This window comes from Chiloscyllium plagiosum, unplaced genomic scaffold, assembly GCF_037043375.1.
Source record: "Chiloscyllium plagiosum isolate Xiang-an unplaced genomic scaffold, Cpla_swu_hap1 HiC_scaffold_10, whole genome shotgun sequence".
Taxonomy (NCBI): domain Eukaryota; kingdom Metazoa; phylum Chordata; class Chondrichthyes; order Orectolobiformes; family Hemiscylliidae; genus Chiloscyllium; species Chiloscyllium plagiosum.
In genome coordinates, this window is record NW_028270148.1 from 114,233,783 (window position 1) to 114,249,450 (window position 15,668).

The 15,668-nt window shown below is 62.3% G+C and overlaps 1 protein-coding gene across 1 annotated transcript in view; it reads right to left on the reverse strand.

Moving 5' to 3' along the window:
• Nucleotides 1-9,030, reverse strand: part of pno1 (partner of NOB1 homolog) — a 17,710-nt gene extending 8,680 nt beyond the window's left edge. Inside the window, 2 exon segments of the mRNA XM_087991760.1 lie at nt 8,802-8,878; nt 8,881-9,030. Of these exon segments, the coding sequence (XP_087847886.1) occupies nt 8,802-8,878; nt 8,881-9,013 (210 nt within the window). The 5' untranslated portion in view covers nt 9,014-9,030.
• Between the last annotated feature and the right edge of the window lie 6,638 nt (nt 9,031-15,668).

The window sequence follows — 15,668 nt, forward strand, 5'->3', positions numbered from 1 at the left end:
GGGGGGGAGGAAGTGTGGGGGGGGGAGGAAAAGGAAGTGTGGGGGGGGAGAAGTGTGGGGGGGGAGGAAGTGTGTGGGGGGGAGGAGGAAGTGTGGGGGGGGGGAGGAAGTGTGGGGTGGGGGAGGAAGTGTGGGGGGGGAGGAAGTGTGGAGGAAGTGTGGGGGGGGGGGGAGGAAGTGTGGGGGGGGGAGGAAGTGTGGGGGGGGAGGAAGTGGGGGAGGAAAGTGTGGGGGGGGAGGAAGTGTGGGGAAGTGTGGGGGGGGGAGGAAGTGTGGGGGGGGGGAGGAAGTGTGGGGGGGGAGGAAGTGTGGGGGGGGGAGGAAGGTGTGGGGGGGGGAGGAAGTGTGGGGGGGGGAGGAAGTGTGGGGGGGGGAGGAAGTGTGGGGGGGGGAGGAAGTGTGGGGGGGGGGAGGAAGTGTGGGGGGGGGAGGAAGTGTGGGGGGGGGAGGAAGTGTGGGGGGGGGAGGAAGTGTGGGGGGGGGAGGAAGTGTGGGGGGGGGGAGGAGTGTGGGGGGGGGGGAGGAAGTGTGGGGGGGGGAGGAAGTGTGGGGGGGGGAGGAAGTGTGGGGGGGGGAGGAAGTGTGGGGGGGGGGAGGAAGTGTGGGGGGGGGAGGAAGTGTGGGGGGGGGAGGAAGTGTGGGGGGGGAGGAAGTGTGGGGGGGGGAGGAAGTGTGGGGGGGGGGAGGAAGTGTGGGGGGGGGAGGAAGTGTGGGGGGGGGAGGAAGTGTGGGGGGGGGAGGAAGTGTGGGGGGGGGGAGGAAGTGTGGGGGGGGGAGGAAGTGTGGGGGGGGGAGGAAGTGTGGGGGGGGGAGGAAGTGTGGGGGGGGAGGAAGTGTGGGGGGGGGAGGAAGTGTGGGGGGGGGAGGAAGTGTGGGGGGGGAGGAAGTGTGGGGGGGGGAGGAAGTGTGGGGGGGGGAGGAAGTGTGGGGGGGGGGAGGAAGTGTGGGGGGGGGGAGGAAGTGTGGGGGGGGAGGAAGTGTGGGGGGGGAGGAAGTGTGGGGGGGGGAGGAAGTGTGGGGGGGGGGAGGAAGTGTGGGGGGGGGAGGAAGTGTGGGGGGGGGAGGAAGTGTGGGGGGGGGAGGAAGTGTGGGGGGGGGAGGAAGTGTGGGGGGGGGGAGGAAGTGTGGGGGGGGAGGAAGTGTGGGGGGGGGAGGAAGTGTGGGGGGGGGGGGAGGGAAGTGTGGGGGGGGGGAGGAAGTGTGGGGGGGGGAGGAAGTGTGGGGGGGGAGGAAGTGTGGGGGGGGGAGGAAGTGTGGGGGGGGAGGAAGTGTGGGGGGGGGAGGAAGTGTGGGGGGGGGAGGAAGTGTGGGGGGGGAGGAAGTGTGGGGGGGGGAGGAAGTGTGGGGGGGGGGAGGAAGTGTGGGGGGGGGAGGAAGTGTGGGGGGGGGAGGAAGTGTGGGGGGGGGAGGAAGTGTGGGGGGGGGAGGAAGTGTGGGGGGGGGAGGAAGTGTGGGGGGGGAGGAAGTGTGGGGGGGGGGAGGAAGTGTGGGGGGGGGAGGAAGTGTGGGGGGGGGAGGAAGTGTGGGGGGGGGAGGAAGTGTGGGGGGGGGAGGAAGTGTGGGGGGGGGAGGAAGTGTGGGGGGGGAGGAAGTGTGGGGGGGGGAGGAAGTGTGGGGGGGGGAGGAAGTGTGGGGGGGGGAGGAAGTGTGGGGGGGGGAGGAAGTGTGGGGGGGGAGGAAGTGTGGGGGGGGGAGGAAGTGTGGGGGGGGGAGGAAGTGTGGGGGGGGGAGGAAGTGTGGGGGGGGGAGGAAGTGTGGGGGGGGGAGGAAGTGTGGGGGGGGAGGAAGTGTGGGGGGGGGAGGAAGTGTGGGGGGGGGAGGAAGTGTGGGGGGGGGGAGGAAGTGTGGGGGGGGGAGGAAGTGTGGGGGGGGGGAGGAAGTGTGGGGGGGGGAGGAAGTGTGGGGGGGGGAGGAAGTGTGGGGGGGGGAGGAAGTGTGGGGGGGGGGAGGAAGTGTGGGGGGGGGAGGAAGTGTGGGGGGGGGAGGAAGTGTGGGGGGGGGAGGAAGTGTGGGGGGGGGGAGGAAGTGTGGGGGGGGGAGGAAGTGTGGGGGGGGAGGAAGTGTGGGGGGGGGAGGAAGTGTGGGGGGGGGAGGAAGTGTGGGGGGGGGAGGAAGTGTGGGGGGGGGAGGAAGTGTGGGGGGGGGAGGTTGTGTGGGGGGGGGAGGAAGTGTGGGGGGGGGAGGGAAGTGTGGGGGGGGGAGGAAGTGTGAGGGGGGGGGGTGTGGGGGGGGAGGAAGTGTGGGGGGGGGGAGGAAGTGTGGGGGGGGGAGGAAGTGTGGGGGGGGGAGGAAGTGTGGGGGGGGGAGGAAGTGTGGGGGGGGGAGGAAGTGTGGGGGGGGAGGGAGGGAAGTGTGGGGGGGGGAGGAAGTGTGGGGGGGGGAGGGAAGTGTGGGGGGGGAGGAAGTGTGGGGGGGGAGGAAGTGTGGGGGGGGAGGAGTGTGGGGGGGGGAGGAAGTGTGGGGGGGGGAGGAAGTGTGGGGGGGGGAGGAAGTGTGGGGGGGGGGAGGAAGTGTGGGGGGGGGGAGGAAGTGTGGGGGGGGGGAGGAAGTGTGGGGGGGGGGAGGAAGTGTGGGGGGGGGAGGAAGTGTGGGGGGGGGAGGAAGTGTGGGGGGGGGAGGAAGTGTGGGGGGGGGAGGAAGTGTGGGGGGGGGAGGAAGTGTGGGGGGGGGTGGGAGTGTGGGGGGGGGAGGAAGTGTGGGGGGGGGGAGGAAGTGTGGGGGGGGAGGAAGTGTGGGGGGGGGAGGAAGTGTGGGGGGGGGGAGGAAGTGTGGGGGGGGAGGAAGTGTGGGGGGGGAGGAAGTGTGGGGGGGGAGGAAGTGTGGGGGGGGGGAGGAAGTGTGGGGGGGGGAGGAAGTGTGGGGGGGGGGAGGAAGTGTGGGGGGGGAGGAAGTGTGGGGGGGGGAGGAAGTGTGGGGGGGGGAGGAGTGTGGGGGGGGGGGAGGATGTGTGGGGGGGGGAGGAAGTGTGGGGGGGGAGGAAGTGTGGGGGGGGGAGGAAGTGTGGGGGGGGGAGGAAGTGTGGGGGGGGGGAGGAAGTGTGGGGGGGGGAGGAAGTGTGGGGGGGGGAGGAAGTGTGGGGGGGGAGGAGTGTGGGGGGGGGAGGAGTGTGGGGGGGGGAGGAAGTGTGGGGGGGGAGGAAGTGTGGGGGGGGGAGGAAGTGTGGGGGGGGGGAGGAAGTGTGGGGGGGGAGGAAGTGTGGGGGGGGGGAGGAAGTGTGGGGGGGGGAGGAAGTGTGGGGGGGGGAGGAAGTGTGGGGGGGGGGAGGAGTGTGGGGGGGGGGGGAGGAAGTGTGGGGGGGGGAGGGAAGTGTGGGGGGGGGGAGGAAGTGTGGGGGGGGGGAGGGGAGTGTGGGGGGGGGGAGGAAGTGTGGGGGGGGAGGAAGTGTGGGGGGGGGGAGTGTGGGGGGGGGAGGGAGTGTGGGGGGGGGAGGGAGTGTGGGGGGGGGAGGGAGTGTGGGGGGGGGAGGGAGTGTGGGGGGGGGAGGGAGTGTGGGGGGGGAGGGAGTGTGGGGGGGGGGAGGGAGTGTGGGGGGGGGAGGAGTGTGGGGGGGGGAGGAGTGTGGGGGGGGGAGGAGGGGAGAGTGTGGGGGGGGGAGGGAGTGTGGGGGGGGGAGGGAGTGTGGGGGGGGGAGGGAGTGTGGGGGGGGAGGGAAGTGTGGGGGGGGGAGGGAGTGTGGGGGGGGGAGGGAGTGTGGGGGGGGGGAGGGAGTGTGGGGGGGGGAGGGAGTGTGGGGGGGGGAGGGAGTGTGGGGGGGAGGGAGTGTGGGGGGGGGAGGGAGTGTGGGGGGGGGAGGGAGTGTGGGGGGGGAGGGAGTGTGGGGGGGGGAGGGAGTGTGGGGGGGGGAGGGAGTGTGGGGGGGGGAGGGAGTGTGGGGGGGGGAGGGAGTGTGGGGGGGGGAGGGAGTGTGGGGGGGGAGGGAGTGTGGGGGGGGGAGGGAGTGAGTGTGGGGGGGGGAGGGAGTGTGGGGGGGGGAGGAGTGTGGGGGGGGGAGGGAGTGTGGGGGGGGGGAGGGAGTGTGGGGGGGGGAGGGAGTGTGGGGGGGGAGGGTGTGGGGGGGGAGGAGTGTGGGGGGGGGAGGAGTGTGGGGGGGGGGAGGGAGTGTGGGGGGGGGAGGGAGTGTGGGGGGGGGAGGGAGTGTGGGGGGGGGAGGAGTGTGGGGGGGGGAGGGAGTGTGGGGGGGGGGAGGGAGTGTGGGGGGGGGAGGGAGTGTGGGGGGGGGAGGGAGTGTGGGGGGGGGAGGGAGTGTGGGGGGGGGGGAGGGAGTGTGGGGGGGGGAGGGAGTGTGGGGGGGGGAGGGAGTGTGGGGGGGGGAGGGAGTGTGGGGGGGGGGAGGGAGTGTGGGGGGGGGAGGGAGTGTGGGGGGGGGAGGGAGTGTGGGGGGGGGAGGGGAGTGTGGGGGGGGGGAGGGAGTGTGGGGGGGGGGAGGGAGTGTGGGGGGGGGAGGGAGTGTGTGGGGGGGGGAGGGAGTGTGGGGGGGGGAGGGAGTGTGGGGGGGGAGGGAGTGTGGGGGGGGGGAGGGAGTGTGGGGGGGGGAGGGGAGTGTGGGGGGGGGAGGGGGTGTGGGGGGGGGAGGGAGTGTGGGGGGGGAGGGGTGTGGGGGGGGGAGGGAGTGTGGGGGGGGAGGGGGTGTGGGGGGGGGAGGGGTGTGGGGGGGGAGGGGGTGTGGGGGGGGGAGGGGGTGTGGGGGGGGAGGGAGTGTGGGGGGGGAGGGGGTGTGGGGGGGGAGGGGAGTGTGGGGGGGGAGGGGTGTGGGGGGGGAGGGGGTGTGGGGGGGGAGGGGGTGTGGGGGGGGGAGGGGGTGTGGGGGGGGAGGGGGTGTGGGGGGGGAGGGGGTGTGGGGGGGGAGGGGGTGTGGGGGGGAGGGGGTGTGGGGGGGGAGGGGGTGTGGGGGGGGAGGGGGTGTGGGGGGGGAGGGTGTGTGGGGGGGGAGGGGGTGTGGGGGGGAGGGGTGAGGGGGTGTGGGGGGGGAGGGGGTGTGGGGGGGGAGGGGGTGTGGGGGGGAGGGGGTGTGGGGGGGGAGGGGGTGTGGGGGGGGGAGGGGGTGTGGGGGGGGAGGGGTGTGGGGGGGGAGGGGTGTGGGGGGGGGAGGGGGTGTGGGGGGGGGAGGGGGTGTGGGGGGGGAGGGGTGTGGGGGGAGGGTGGGGAGGGGTGTGGGGGGGGAGGGGTGTGGGGGGGGAGGGAGTGTGGGGGGGGAGGGAGTGTGGGGGGGGAGGGAGTGTGGGGGGGGGAGGGAGTGTGGGGGGGGAGGGAGTGTGGGGGGGGGAGGGAGTGTGGGGGGGGAGGGAGTGTGGGGGGGGAGGGAGTGTGGGGGGGGGAGGGAGTGTGGGGGGGGAGGGAGTGTGGGGGGGGAGGGAGTGTGGGGGGGGAGGGAGTGTGGGGGGGGAGGGAGTGTGGGGGGGGAGGGAGGAGTGTGGGGGGGAGGGAGTGTGGGGGGGGAGGGAGTGTGGGGGGGGAGGGAGTGTGGGGGGGGAGGGGAGTGTGGGGGGGGAGGGAGTGTGGGGGGGGAGGGAGTGTGGGGGGGGAGGGAGTGTGGGGGGGAGGGAGTGTGGGGGGGGAGGGAGTGTGGGGGGGAGGGAGTGTGGGGGGGAGGGAGTGTGGGGGGGGAGGGGAGTGTGGGGGGGGAGGGAGTGTGGGGGGGGAGGGAGTGTGGGGGGGGAGGGAGTGTGGGGGGGGGAGGAAGTGTGGGGGGGGGAGGAAGTGTGGGGGGGGAGGAAGTGTGGGGGGGGAGGAAGTGTGGGGGGGGAGGAAGTGTGGGGGGGGAGGAAGTGTGGGGGGGGAGGAAGTGTGGGGGGGGAGGAAGTGTGGGGGGGGGAGGAAGTGTGGGGGGGGAGGAAGTGTGGGGGGGGGAGGAAGTGTGGGGGGGAGGAAGTGTGGGGGGGAGGAAGTGTGGGGGGGGGAGGAAGTGTGTGGGGGGGGAGGAAGTGTGGGGGGGGAGGAAGTGTGGGGGGGGGAGGAAGTGTGGGGGGGGAGGAAGTGTGGGGGGGGAGGAAGTGTGGGGGGGGAGGAAGTGTGGGGGGGGAGGAAGTGTGGGGGGGGAGGAAGTGTGGGGGGGAGGAAGTGTGGGGGGGGAGGAAGTGTGGGGGGGGAGGAAGTGTGGGGGGGAGGAAGTGTGGGGGGGGAGGAAGTGTGGGGGGGGAGGAAGTGTGGGGGGGGAGGAAGTGTGGGGGGGGAGGAAGTGTGGGGGGGGAGGAAGTGTGGGGGGGGAGGGGGTTGGGGGGGAGGGGGGAGTGGGGGGGGGGGGAGGGGGAGTGGGGGGGGAGGGGGGAGTGGGGGGGGAGGGGGGAGTGGGGGGGGGAGGGGGAGTAGTGGGGGGGGGAGGGGGGAGTGGGGGGGTTTGAGGGGGGAGGGGGGAGTGGGGGGGGTTGGGGGGGAGGGGGAGTGGGGGGGGGTTGGGGGGGAGGGGGGAGTGGGGGGGGGAGGGGGAGTGGGGGGGGGAGGGGGAGTGGGGGGGGGAGGGGGGAGTGGGGGGGGGGGGAGGGGGGAGTGGGGAGTGGGGGGGGCGTGGGGGGGAGTGGGGGGGGCGTGGTGGGGGGCGTGGGGGGGGTTGGGGGGTTGGGGGGGTTGGGGGGGAGGGGGGAGTGGGGGGGGGTTGGGGGGGGAGGGGGGAGTGGGGAGTGGGGGGGGGGTTGGGGGGGGGAGGGGGAGTGGGGAGTGGGGGTGAGTGGGGGGGGGGGGGAGTGGGGGGGGGGGGTTGGGGGAGGGGGGAGTGGGGGGGGTTGGGGGGGAGGGGGGAGTGGGGGGGGGGTTGGGGGGGGGATGGGGGGGAGGGGGGAGTGTGGGGGGGTTGGGGGGGAGGGGGAGTGTGGGGGGGTTGGGGTGGGGGGGGGGGGGGGGGAGTGTGGGGGGGGTTGGGGGGAGTGGGGAGGGTTGGGGGGAGTGGTGGAGGGTTGGGGGGAGTGGGGGAGGGTTGGGTGGGAGGGGGGAGTGGGGAGTGGGGGGGGAGTGGGGGGGGTTGGGGGGAGTGGGGGGGGTTGGGGGGAGTGGGGGGGGTTGGGGGGAGTGGGGGGGGGTTGGGGGGAGTGGGGGGGAGGGGGGAGTGGGGGGGAGGGGGGAGTGGGGGGGAGGGGGGAGTGGGGGGAGGGGGGAGTGGGGGGAGGGGGGAGTGGGGGGGAGGGGGGAGTGGGGGGGGAGGGGGGAGTGGGGGGGGAGGGGGGAGTGGGGAGTGGGGGGGGAGTGGGGGGGGGTTGGGGGGGGGGTTGGGGGGAGGGGGGAGTGGGGGGGTTGGGGGGGAGGGGGGAGTGGGGGGGTTGGGGGGGGGATGGGGGGGAGGGGGGGAGTGTGGGGGGGTTGGGGGGGAGGGGGGGAGTGTGGGGGGGTTGGGGTGGGGGGGGGGGGAGTGTGGGGGGGGTTGGGGGGAGTGGGGAGGGTTGGTGGGAGTGGGGGAGGGTTGGGGGGAGTGGGGGGGGGTTGGGGGGGAGGGGGGAGTGGGGAGTGGGGGGGGGAGTGGGGGGGGTTGGGGGGAGTGGGGGGGGTTGGGGGGGTTGGGGGGGAGGGGGGAGTGGGGGGGAGGCGGGAGTGGGGGGGGTTGGGGGGGAGGGTGGAGTGGGGGGGGAGGGGGAGTGGGGAGTGGGGGGGAGTGGGGGGGGGTTGGGGGGGGGGGAGTGGGGGGGGTTGGGGGGGGGAGTGGGGGGGGGTTGGGGGGGGAGTGGGGGGGGGGGTTGGGGGGGGGAGTGGGGGGGGGTTGGGGGGGGGAGTGGGGGGGGGTTGGGGGGGAGGGGAGGGTTGGGGGGGGTTGGGGGGGAGGGGGGAGTGTGGGGGGGTTGGGGGGAGGGGGAGTGTGGGGGGGTTGGGGTGGGGGGTGGGGGGGGGGAGGAATGTGGGGGGGGTTGGGGGGAGTGGGAGGGTTGGGGGGAGTGGGGGAGGGTTGGGGGGAGTGGGGGGGGGGTTGGGGGGAGTGGGGAGTGGGGGGGAGGGGGGAGTGGGGGGGAGGGGGGAGGGGGGAGTGGGGGGGGAGGGGGGGGGGGGGGGAGTGGGGGGGGAGGGGGGAGTGGGGGGGGGAGGGGGGAGTGGGGGGGAGGGGGGAGTGGGGGGGGAGGGGGGAGTGGGGGGGGGAGGGGGAGTGGGGGGGGGGGAGGGGGGGGAGGTGGGGGGGGGAGGGGGGGAGTGGGGGGGGGAGGGGGGAGTGGGGGGGGGGAGGGGGGAGTGGGGGGGGGGAGGGGGGAGTGGGGGGGGGGGAGGGGGGAGTGGGGGGGGGGGGGAGGGGGGGGGGGGGGGGGGAGGGGGGAGTGGGGGGGGGAGGGGGGAGTGGGGGGGGAGGGGGGAGTGGGGGGGGAGTGGGAGGGGGAGGGGGGGAGTGGGGGGGGAGGGGGGAGTGGGGGGGGAGGGGGGAGTGGGGGGGGAGGGGGAGTGGGGGGGGGAGGGGAGGGGGGAGGGGGGAGTGGGGGGGGAGGGGGGAGTGGGGGGGGGAGGGGGGGAGTGGGGGGGGAGGGGGGAGGGGGGGTTGGGGGGAGGGGGGAGGGGTTGGGGTGGGGGGGTGGGGGTGTGGGGGGGGGTTGGGGTGGGGGGGTGGGGGTGGGGGGGGGTTGGGGTGGGGGGGGTGGGGGTGTGGGGGGGGTGGGTTGGGGGTGGGGGGGGAGGGGGGTGGGGGGAGGGGGGAGTGTGGGGGGGGTTGGGGTGTGGGGGGGGGTTGGGGTGGGGGGGTGGGGGTGTGGGGGGGGTTTGGGTTGGGGGTGGGGGGGAGGGGGTGGGGGGGAGGGGGGGAGTGGGGGGGGTTGGGGGGGAGGGGGGAGTGTGGGGGGGTTGGGGTTGGGGTGGGGGTTGATTGAACCACATTCCCACGCCATCCCCCTCCTCATCCTCACCACCAGCTGGTGTCCGGAGACAGCGGGGAAGTGAGGCCTCTTTCTCGGCTCCTCCGCCTCCAGACTGCCCGCTCCGGCTCCATCTTCCTCTTACACTTCCCCCGCTTCTTCGCGACACTGAGGAACTCCGAGTCTTTATCTTTGACTGGGTTTGGGCCTGAGCCCGGCTCCCGATCTGTCTCCATGTCCCGAACAGCCAGCTCGGCCGCCATGACAGCTGCTCCTGAAAGACCCCGGCCGAGGGCTGCCCGCACCACTCGCCTGATTCCTTTCCCATTGCCGCGAATAGACCGTATTCAGCGTGACGTCATTGCAGTCAAGGCCCCTCTGGCACGTGCTGTCTGCACCACGTGTACCCTAAAGGCTCCATAAGGCCGTAAGAAATAAGAATAGGAATGGACGTTCGGCCCCTCAAGCCTGTACTACTATTCAGTTACATCATGGCACATCCAACATTCCTCACGTCTACGTTCCGCCCTTTCTCCGTAAACAGTGATTTCCCGACTGATGAAGAATCCACCTATCTCGGCCCTAAATATACACAATGACTCTGCCCCCATATCTCTCTGAGGCAAGGAGTTCCAAAGACTCACAAGCCTCTGAGTGAAGAAATTTTTCCTCATTTGTCTTAACTTGGCATTTCTTTATTCTGCAGATGACGGGATTGGGGCGAATTGAGGAGGTGTGGGAAGTAGAATAGTTGAGGGAGAGTGATGGGGCAGGGCAGACGAAGGAACTGGGGAAGATGGTGGGATTGGGAGGTAGATGAGGGAGATGGGGCATAAGAAAGGGGTGGGAGTAGTGCAGATGAGGCATGGGGAGCAGATTAGGGAGTTGGACTGATGACAGTGGGGTGATGAGGGAATGATCTGGTCCTGCACTTTCCAGTGAGGAGAAACATCCTCCCAGCATTTACCCTGTCAAGGTCATTATGAATCGCATATGTTTCAAGGGACCACCTCCTATTCTTCTAAACTGAATGAGTAGAGTCTCAAGCTGTTTAGCATTTGTTCATCAGCAATCTCTCTATTTCGGGTAACATCTTAGCAAAATTTCTCTGAACTTCTCTGTAGCCATTAGTCCAACTATACATCTGTCCTTATGCTGCACTATCAATCAGAAAATATAAACACTGATTACCAAATTGGATGATAATTCTTCGTCAGATAAAAAGACTGTTCATTCAGTCAAATATCACTTCACCTAAATTTATATGTTTTTATGTCTGCTAAAGAGAAAATAAAATCACAAATAAATCTAAAATAGTGTTTCCATGATTGTTTGATACTGCAGAATTTAAACATTGATCTATAATAGGCATAACGTATTTTGATTTGATTTGATTTATTGTCACATGTACCTCAGTACAGTGAAAAGCTTTGTTTGCAAGAAGTACAGGCAGATCATAGTAAGCAAGGACATACAGATCATAGGATGCTTCAACAGAGTGAAGCATAGAGGTTACTCTGCACAGGAGGTGTGTGAAGTAAGGTCAACATTAACAAGATCAACATTATTTGAAGATAGAGAGTCCATTCGTCAGCCGAATAACAGCAGGGAAGAAGCTATCCTTGAACCATTTGGTGCATGTTTTCTGCCTGATGGAAGAGGTTGTAGAAGAACATTACCTGGGGTGGGAGGGAACTTTGATGATGGTGGCAGCATTTGTGTGGCAGCGTGAAATATAAACAGAGTTCATTGATGAAAGATTGACTTCTATGATGGCGTGGGCTGTGCACACAACCTTTTGCAGTTTCTTACAATCCTGGAAGAGCAGTTGCTGTACCAAGCCATTATGTACTCAGACATTTTTGTCTCTATGGTGCATCTGTAAACGTTGGTGATGGTCCTTATGGACAATGCTGAATTTGCTGAGCTGCCGAGGAAGAAGAGGCCTTCTTGACTATCACATCTATGTGGGAAATCGAGGACAGGTTGTTCAGTAATTGTCACTCCAAGGAACTTGACACTTTCAACCCTCTCAACTGCTGCTCCATTGATGTAGATAGAGGCTTGTTCACCTCCTTTCTTCCTGAAGTCAATGATCAGTTCTTTTATTTTGCAGACATTGAGAGTTGTTGTTGTCATTGCACCATGCCACCAAGCCCTGCATTTCCTTCCTGTTTTTTGACTCATCATTGTTTGATATCTGTGCAGCCATGGTGGTGTCATCAACAAACGTGTAGATGGCATTGATTTGAAATTTGGCAACACGGTCATGGGTGTAGAGGGAGTACAGGAGGGGCCTGAGAATGCATTCTTGGGATGCTCCAGTGTTGAGGGTTATTGTGGAGGAAGTGTGGTTGTCCATCTTCAGGAAGCTCAGGATCCAGTTGTGGAGGGTGGAGCCAACACCTAGTTGTCGGAAATTTGAGATCAGTCCAGAGGGGCTAATTGGGTTGAAGGCAGAGCTGTAATCAATAAGCAGGAGACTGATGTAGGTGTCCTTGTTGTCCAGATGTTCCGGGGATGAGTGCAGGGCAAGGGAAATAGGATCTGTTGTGGACCTGTTACATCAGTTGGCAATTGTGGGGTTCGAGGCTTGAGTTAATGTGGGCCATGACCAGCCTCTCAAAGCACTTCATGATTATGAAGCAGTAGTCATTAAGGCATGTTGCATGTGCTTTCTGAGGTACTGGAATGATGGTGGTCTTCTTGAAGCAGATGGCAACTTCGACTTGTAGGAGGGTGTCACTGAATACCTCCAAAAGCAGGTCCAAACAGGATTTAAGTGCACAGCCAGGGACTCTGTTCGGGCCTGTCACTTTTACCTTGTACTGATCAGGACTAAAATATCACAACAACAAATTTGGAAAAGGAATGCCAATTTATATGGCATGAACAAAGGGTGTTCATATGTTGGGCCATGGTTGGCACAGAGATGCAGCAGAAACTGATAACTGTTAATCCTAGTTACTCGAATAACCACAAATCAGACATGTACATTTGGATTGGTCAGGATATTGAGAAACGCAGAGAGCAGTGGCAATTTCTATAACACTTTTTTTCAATGAGAAAGCTGCAAATAAAGGATAGATTATTTTTGTACACTAAGAACAGTGTCCTTTGTGTTAATATGTTATTTCTGCATTAGCATACACAAATAGAGTAATACAATCATAGAGATGTACAGCACGGAAACAGACCCCTCGGTCCAACTCGTCCATGCCGACCAGATATCCCAACCCAATCTAGTCCAACCTGCCAGCACCTGGCCCATGTCCCACCAAACCCTTCCTCTCATATACCCACTCAAATGCCTCTTAAATGTTGTAATTGTACCAGCCTCCAGCACTTCCTCTGGCAGCTCATTCCATACATGTACCATCCTCTGTGTGAAAAAGTTGCCTCTTAGGTCCCTTTATATCTTTCTCCTCTCTCCTCTCATTCTGGACTCCCCCACCCCAGGGAAAATACTTTGTCTATTTATCCTATCCATGCCCCTCATGATTTTGTAAACCTCTATAAGGTTACCCCTCAGCCTCCGATGCTCCAGGGAAAACAGCCCCAGCCTATTCAACCTCTCCCAATAGCTTAAATCCTCCAACCGTGGCGACATCCTTGAAAATCTTTTCTGAACCCTTTCAAGTTTCACAACATCTTTCCGATAGGAAGGAGACCAGAATTGCATGCAATATTCCAACAGTGGCCTAACCAATGTCCTGTACAGCCACAACATGACCTCCCAACTCCTGTACTCAATACTCTGACCAATAAAGGAAAGCATACCAAACACCTTCTTCACTATCCTATCTACCTGTATCCTGTCTATACCTGACATATGCTTCCTTCTTTTTCTTAACCAAACCCTCAATTTCTTTAGTCATCCAGTATTCCCTATACCTACCAACCTATCCTTTTACCCTAACTGGAATATACTGTCTCTGGACTCTCGTTATCTCATTTCTAAAGGCTTCCCATTTTCCAGCCATCACTTTACCTGCGAAATCTGCCCCCAATTAGCGTTTGAAAGCTCTTGCCTAATGCCATCAAAATTGGCCTTTGTCCAATTTAGAACTTCAACTTTTAGATCTGGTCTATCCTTTTCCATCACTATTTTAAAACTAATAGAATTATGGTTGCTGGCCCCAAAGTGCTCCCCCACTGACACCTCAGTCACCTGCCCTGCCTTATTTCCCAAGAGTAGGTCAAGTTTTGAAACTTCTCTAGTAGGTTCAACCACATACTGAATTGTCTTGTTCACACTTAACAAATTTTTCTCCATCTAAACCCTTAACCCTATGGCAGTCCCAGTCTATGTTTGGAAAGTTAAAATCCCCTACCATAACCACCCTATTATTCTTACGGATAACAGAGATCTCCTTACAAATTTGTTTCTCAATTTCTCTCTGACTATTAGGGGGTCTATAATACAATCCCAATAAGGTGATCATCCCTTTCTTATTTCTCAGTTTCACCCAAATAACTTCCCTGGATGTATTTCTGGGAATATCCTCCCTCAGTACAGCTGTAATGCTATCCCTTATCAAAAACGCCACTCCCCCTCCTCCTCTTGCCACTCTTTCTGTCCTTCCTGTCACATTTGTATCCTGGAACATTAAGCTGCCAGTCCTGTCCATCCCTGAGCCATGTTTCTGTAATTGCTATGATATGCCAGTCCCATGTTCCTAACCATGCCCTGAGTCATTTGTTAGGCCCCTTGCATTGAAATAAATACAGTTTAATTTATTAGTCCTACCTTGTTCTCTGCTTTGTCCCTGCCTGCCCTGACTGTTTGACTCGCTTCTTTTCTCAACTGTACAAGTCTCAGATTGATCTCTTTCCTCACTATCTCCCTGGGTCCCACCACACCACCTTACTAGGTTAAATTCTCCTGGGCAGCTCTCGCAAACCTCCCTGCCAGTATATAAGTTCTCTTCCAATTTAGGTGCAATCTGTCCTTCTTGTACATGTCACTTCTATCCCAAAAGAGATTCCAATGATATAAAGATGTGAATCCTCCTCCTCCTATACACCAGCTCTTCAGCCATGCATTCATCTGCTCTATCCTCGTATTCCTGCCCTCAGTAGCTCGTAGCATTAGGAGTAATCCAGATATTACTACTCTCGTGTACGTCCTTTTCAAATTCCTGCCTAACTCTCTGTAATCTCCCTTCACAATCTCGATCTTTTCCCTTCCTGTGTTGTTGTTTCCAAAGTGTACAATTACCTCCTATTGGCCCCTCTCCTGCTTGAGAACATTCTGCACCCTATCTGAGACATCCTTAATTCTGGCACCAGGGAAGCAACACGCCATTCTGATTTTTTGCTGCTGGCCACAGAAACATCTGTCTGGACCTCGAACTAAAGAGTCCCCTAACACAATTGATCTCTTGGAACCCGTCATACCCCTCATTGCATTAGAGCTAATCCCAATACCAGAAACTTGGCTATTCATGCTACCTGAGAATCCATCACCCCCTACATTTTCCAAAACAGCATACTTGTTTGAAATTGGGATAGCCAAGGAAGATTCCTGCACTACCTGCCTACCTCTCTTACCTTTCCTGTAGTTAATCCATCTATGTGACTGTATCTGCGACTTTTCCTCCTTCCTATAACTGCCATCCATCACATCCCATTGCTCTTGCAAATTCCTCATTGCCTCTAACTGTCTTCCCAACTGATCCATTTAATCTGATAGGATTCGCAACCAATGGCATTTATTGCAGATATAATCCTCAGTAAAACTTAAAGTCTCCCTAAATTCCCACATCTGACAAGAAGAACATATCACTGTACTAAGGGCCATTTTTGCAACTCTACTAAACAGGTACATAGGCTAGAAGCTAGATCAAAAGAGAAAGAGTGGCAGACAAATGAGGAAATATTTCAGAATACATAGAATATATTCCTACTACAAAGGAAAGCTCTACAGGGAGGACTCACCATTGAGGTTAACAAAGAAGTATGTTAACTTCCATGGAGAAAGTGAGGTCTGCAGATGCTGGAGATCAGAGCTGAAAATTGTTTGCTGGAAAAGCGCAGCAGGTCAGGCAGCATCCAGGGAACAGGAGAATCGACGTTTCGGGCATAAGCCCTTCTTCAGGAATGAGGATTCCTGAAGAAGGGCTTATGCCCGAAACGTCGATTCTCCTGATCCCCGGATGCTGCCTGACCTGCTGCGCTTTTCCAGCAACACATTTTCAGCTCTGTTAACTTCCATGGTGCCACTAGAGTGGCTCAGTGGTGAGCAAAGTTGCCTTACAACACCAGGGATCCGGGTTCAACTGCAGCCTCGGGTGACTGTCGATATGGAGTTTGCATGTTCTCCCCATGTTTGTGTGGGTTTCTGTCGGGTGCTCCGATTTCCTTCCACAGTCCAAAGATTAGGTGGATTGGACATGCTAAATTACCCATAGTGTCCAGGGATGTGTGGATAAGGTTTATTAGCCATGGGAAATGCATGGTTATAGGAAAAGAGTAGGAGGATGGGTCTGGGTGGGATGGCGGACAGGTAAGATTATTATTCAAAAAATAAAAAGAATGGCAAAGAATGCATGAACCAGGAGGAAGAAGTTGGGAGTATCTGCAATTTTAGAAAAAGATTATAGCAGAGAGGTATCAGAAAGTATTTTAACTCAAACCTGTACAAAGTAATAAAATAATTAACTAAGCAGAGATAGCTGGTCAGGTGGTGTGCTGTAGCTGTATGATGTGGGAGCTGGCTGATCCCATTGTGAATGGCAGTGACCCCCATCTGCAGCAAGTGTTGGTTGCTGGAAGAACTCCGGCTCAGAGTTGATGATCTGCAATCTGAGCTTCAAAAACTGTGGCACATCTGGGAGGGGGGAGTTACCTGGACGCTTTGTTTCAGGAGGCAGTCACATCTGGGAGATTAAGTAATTCACATTCAGTTAGTGATCA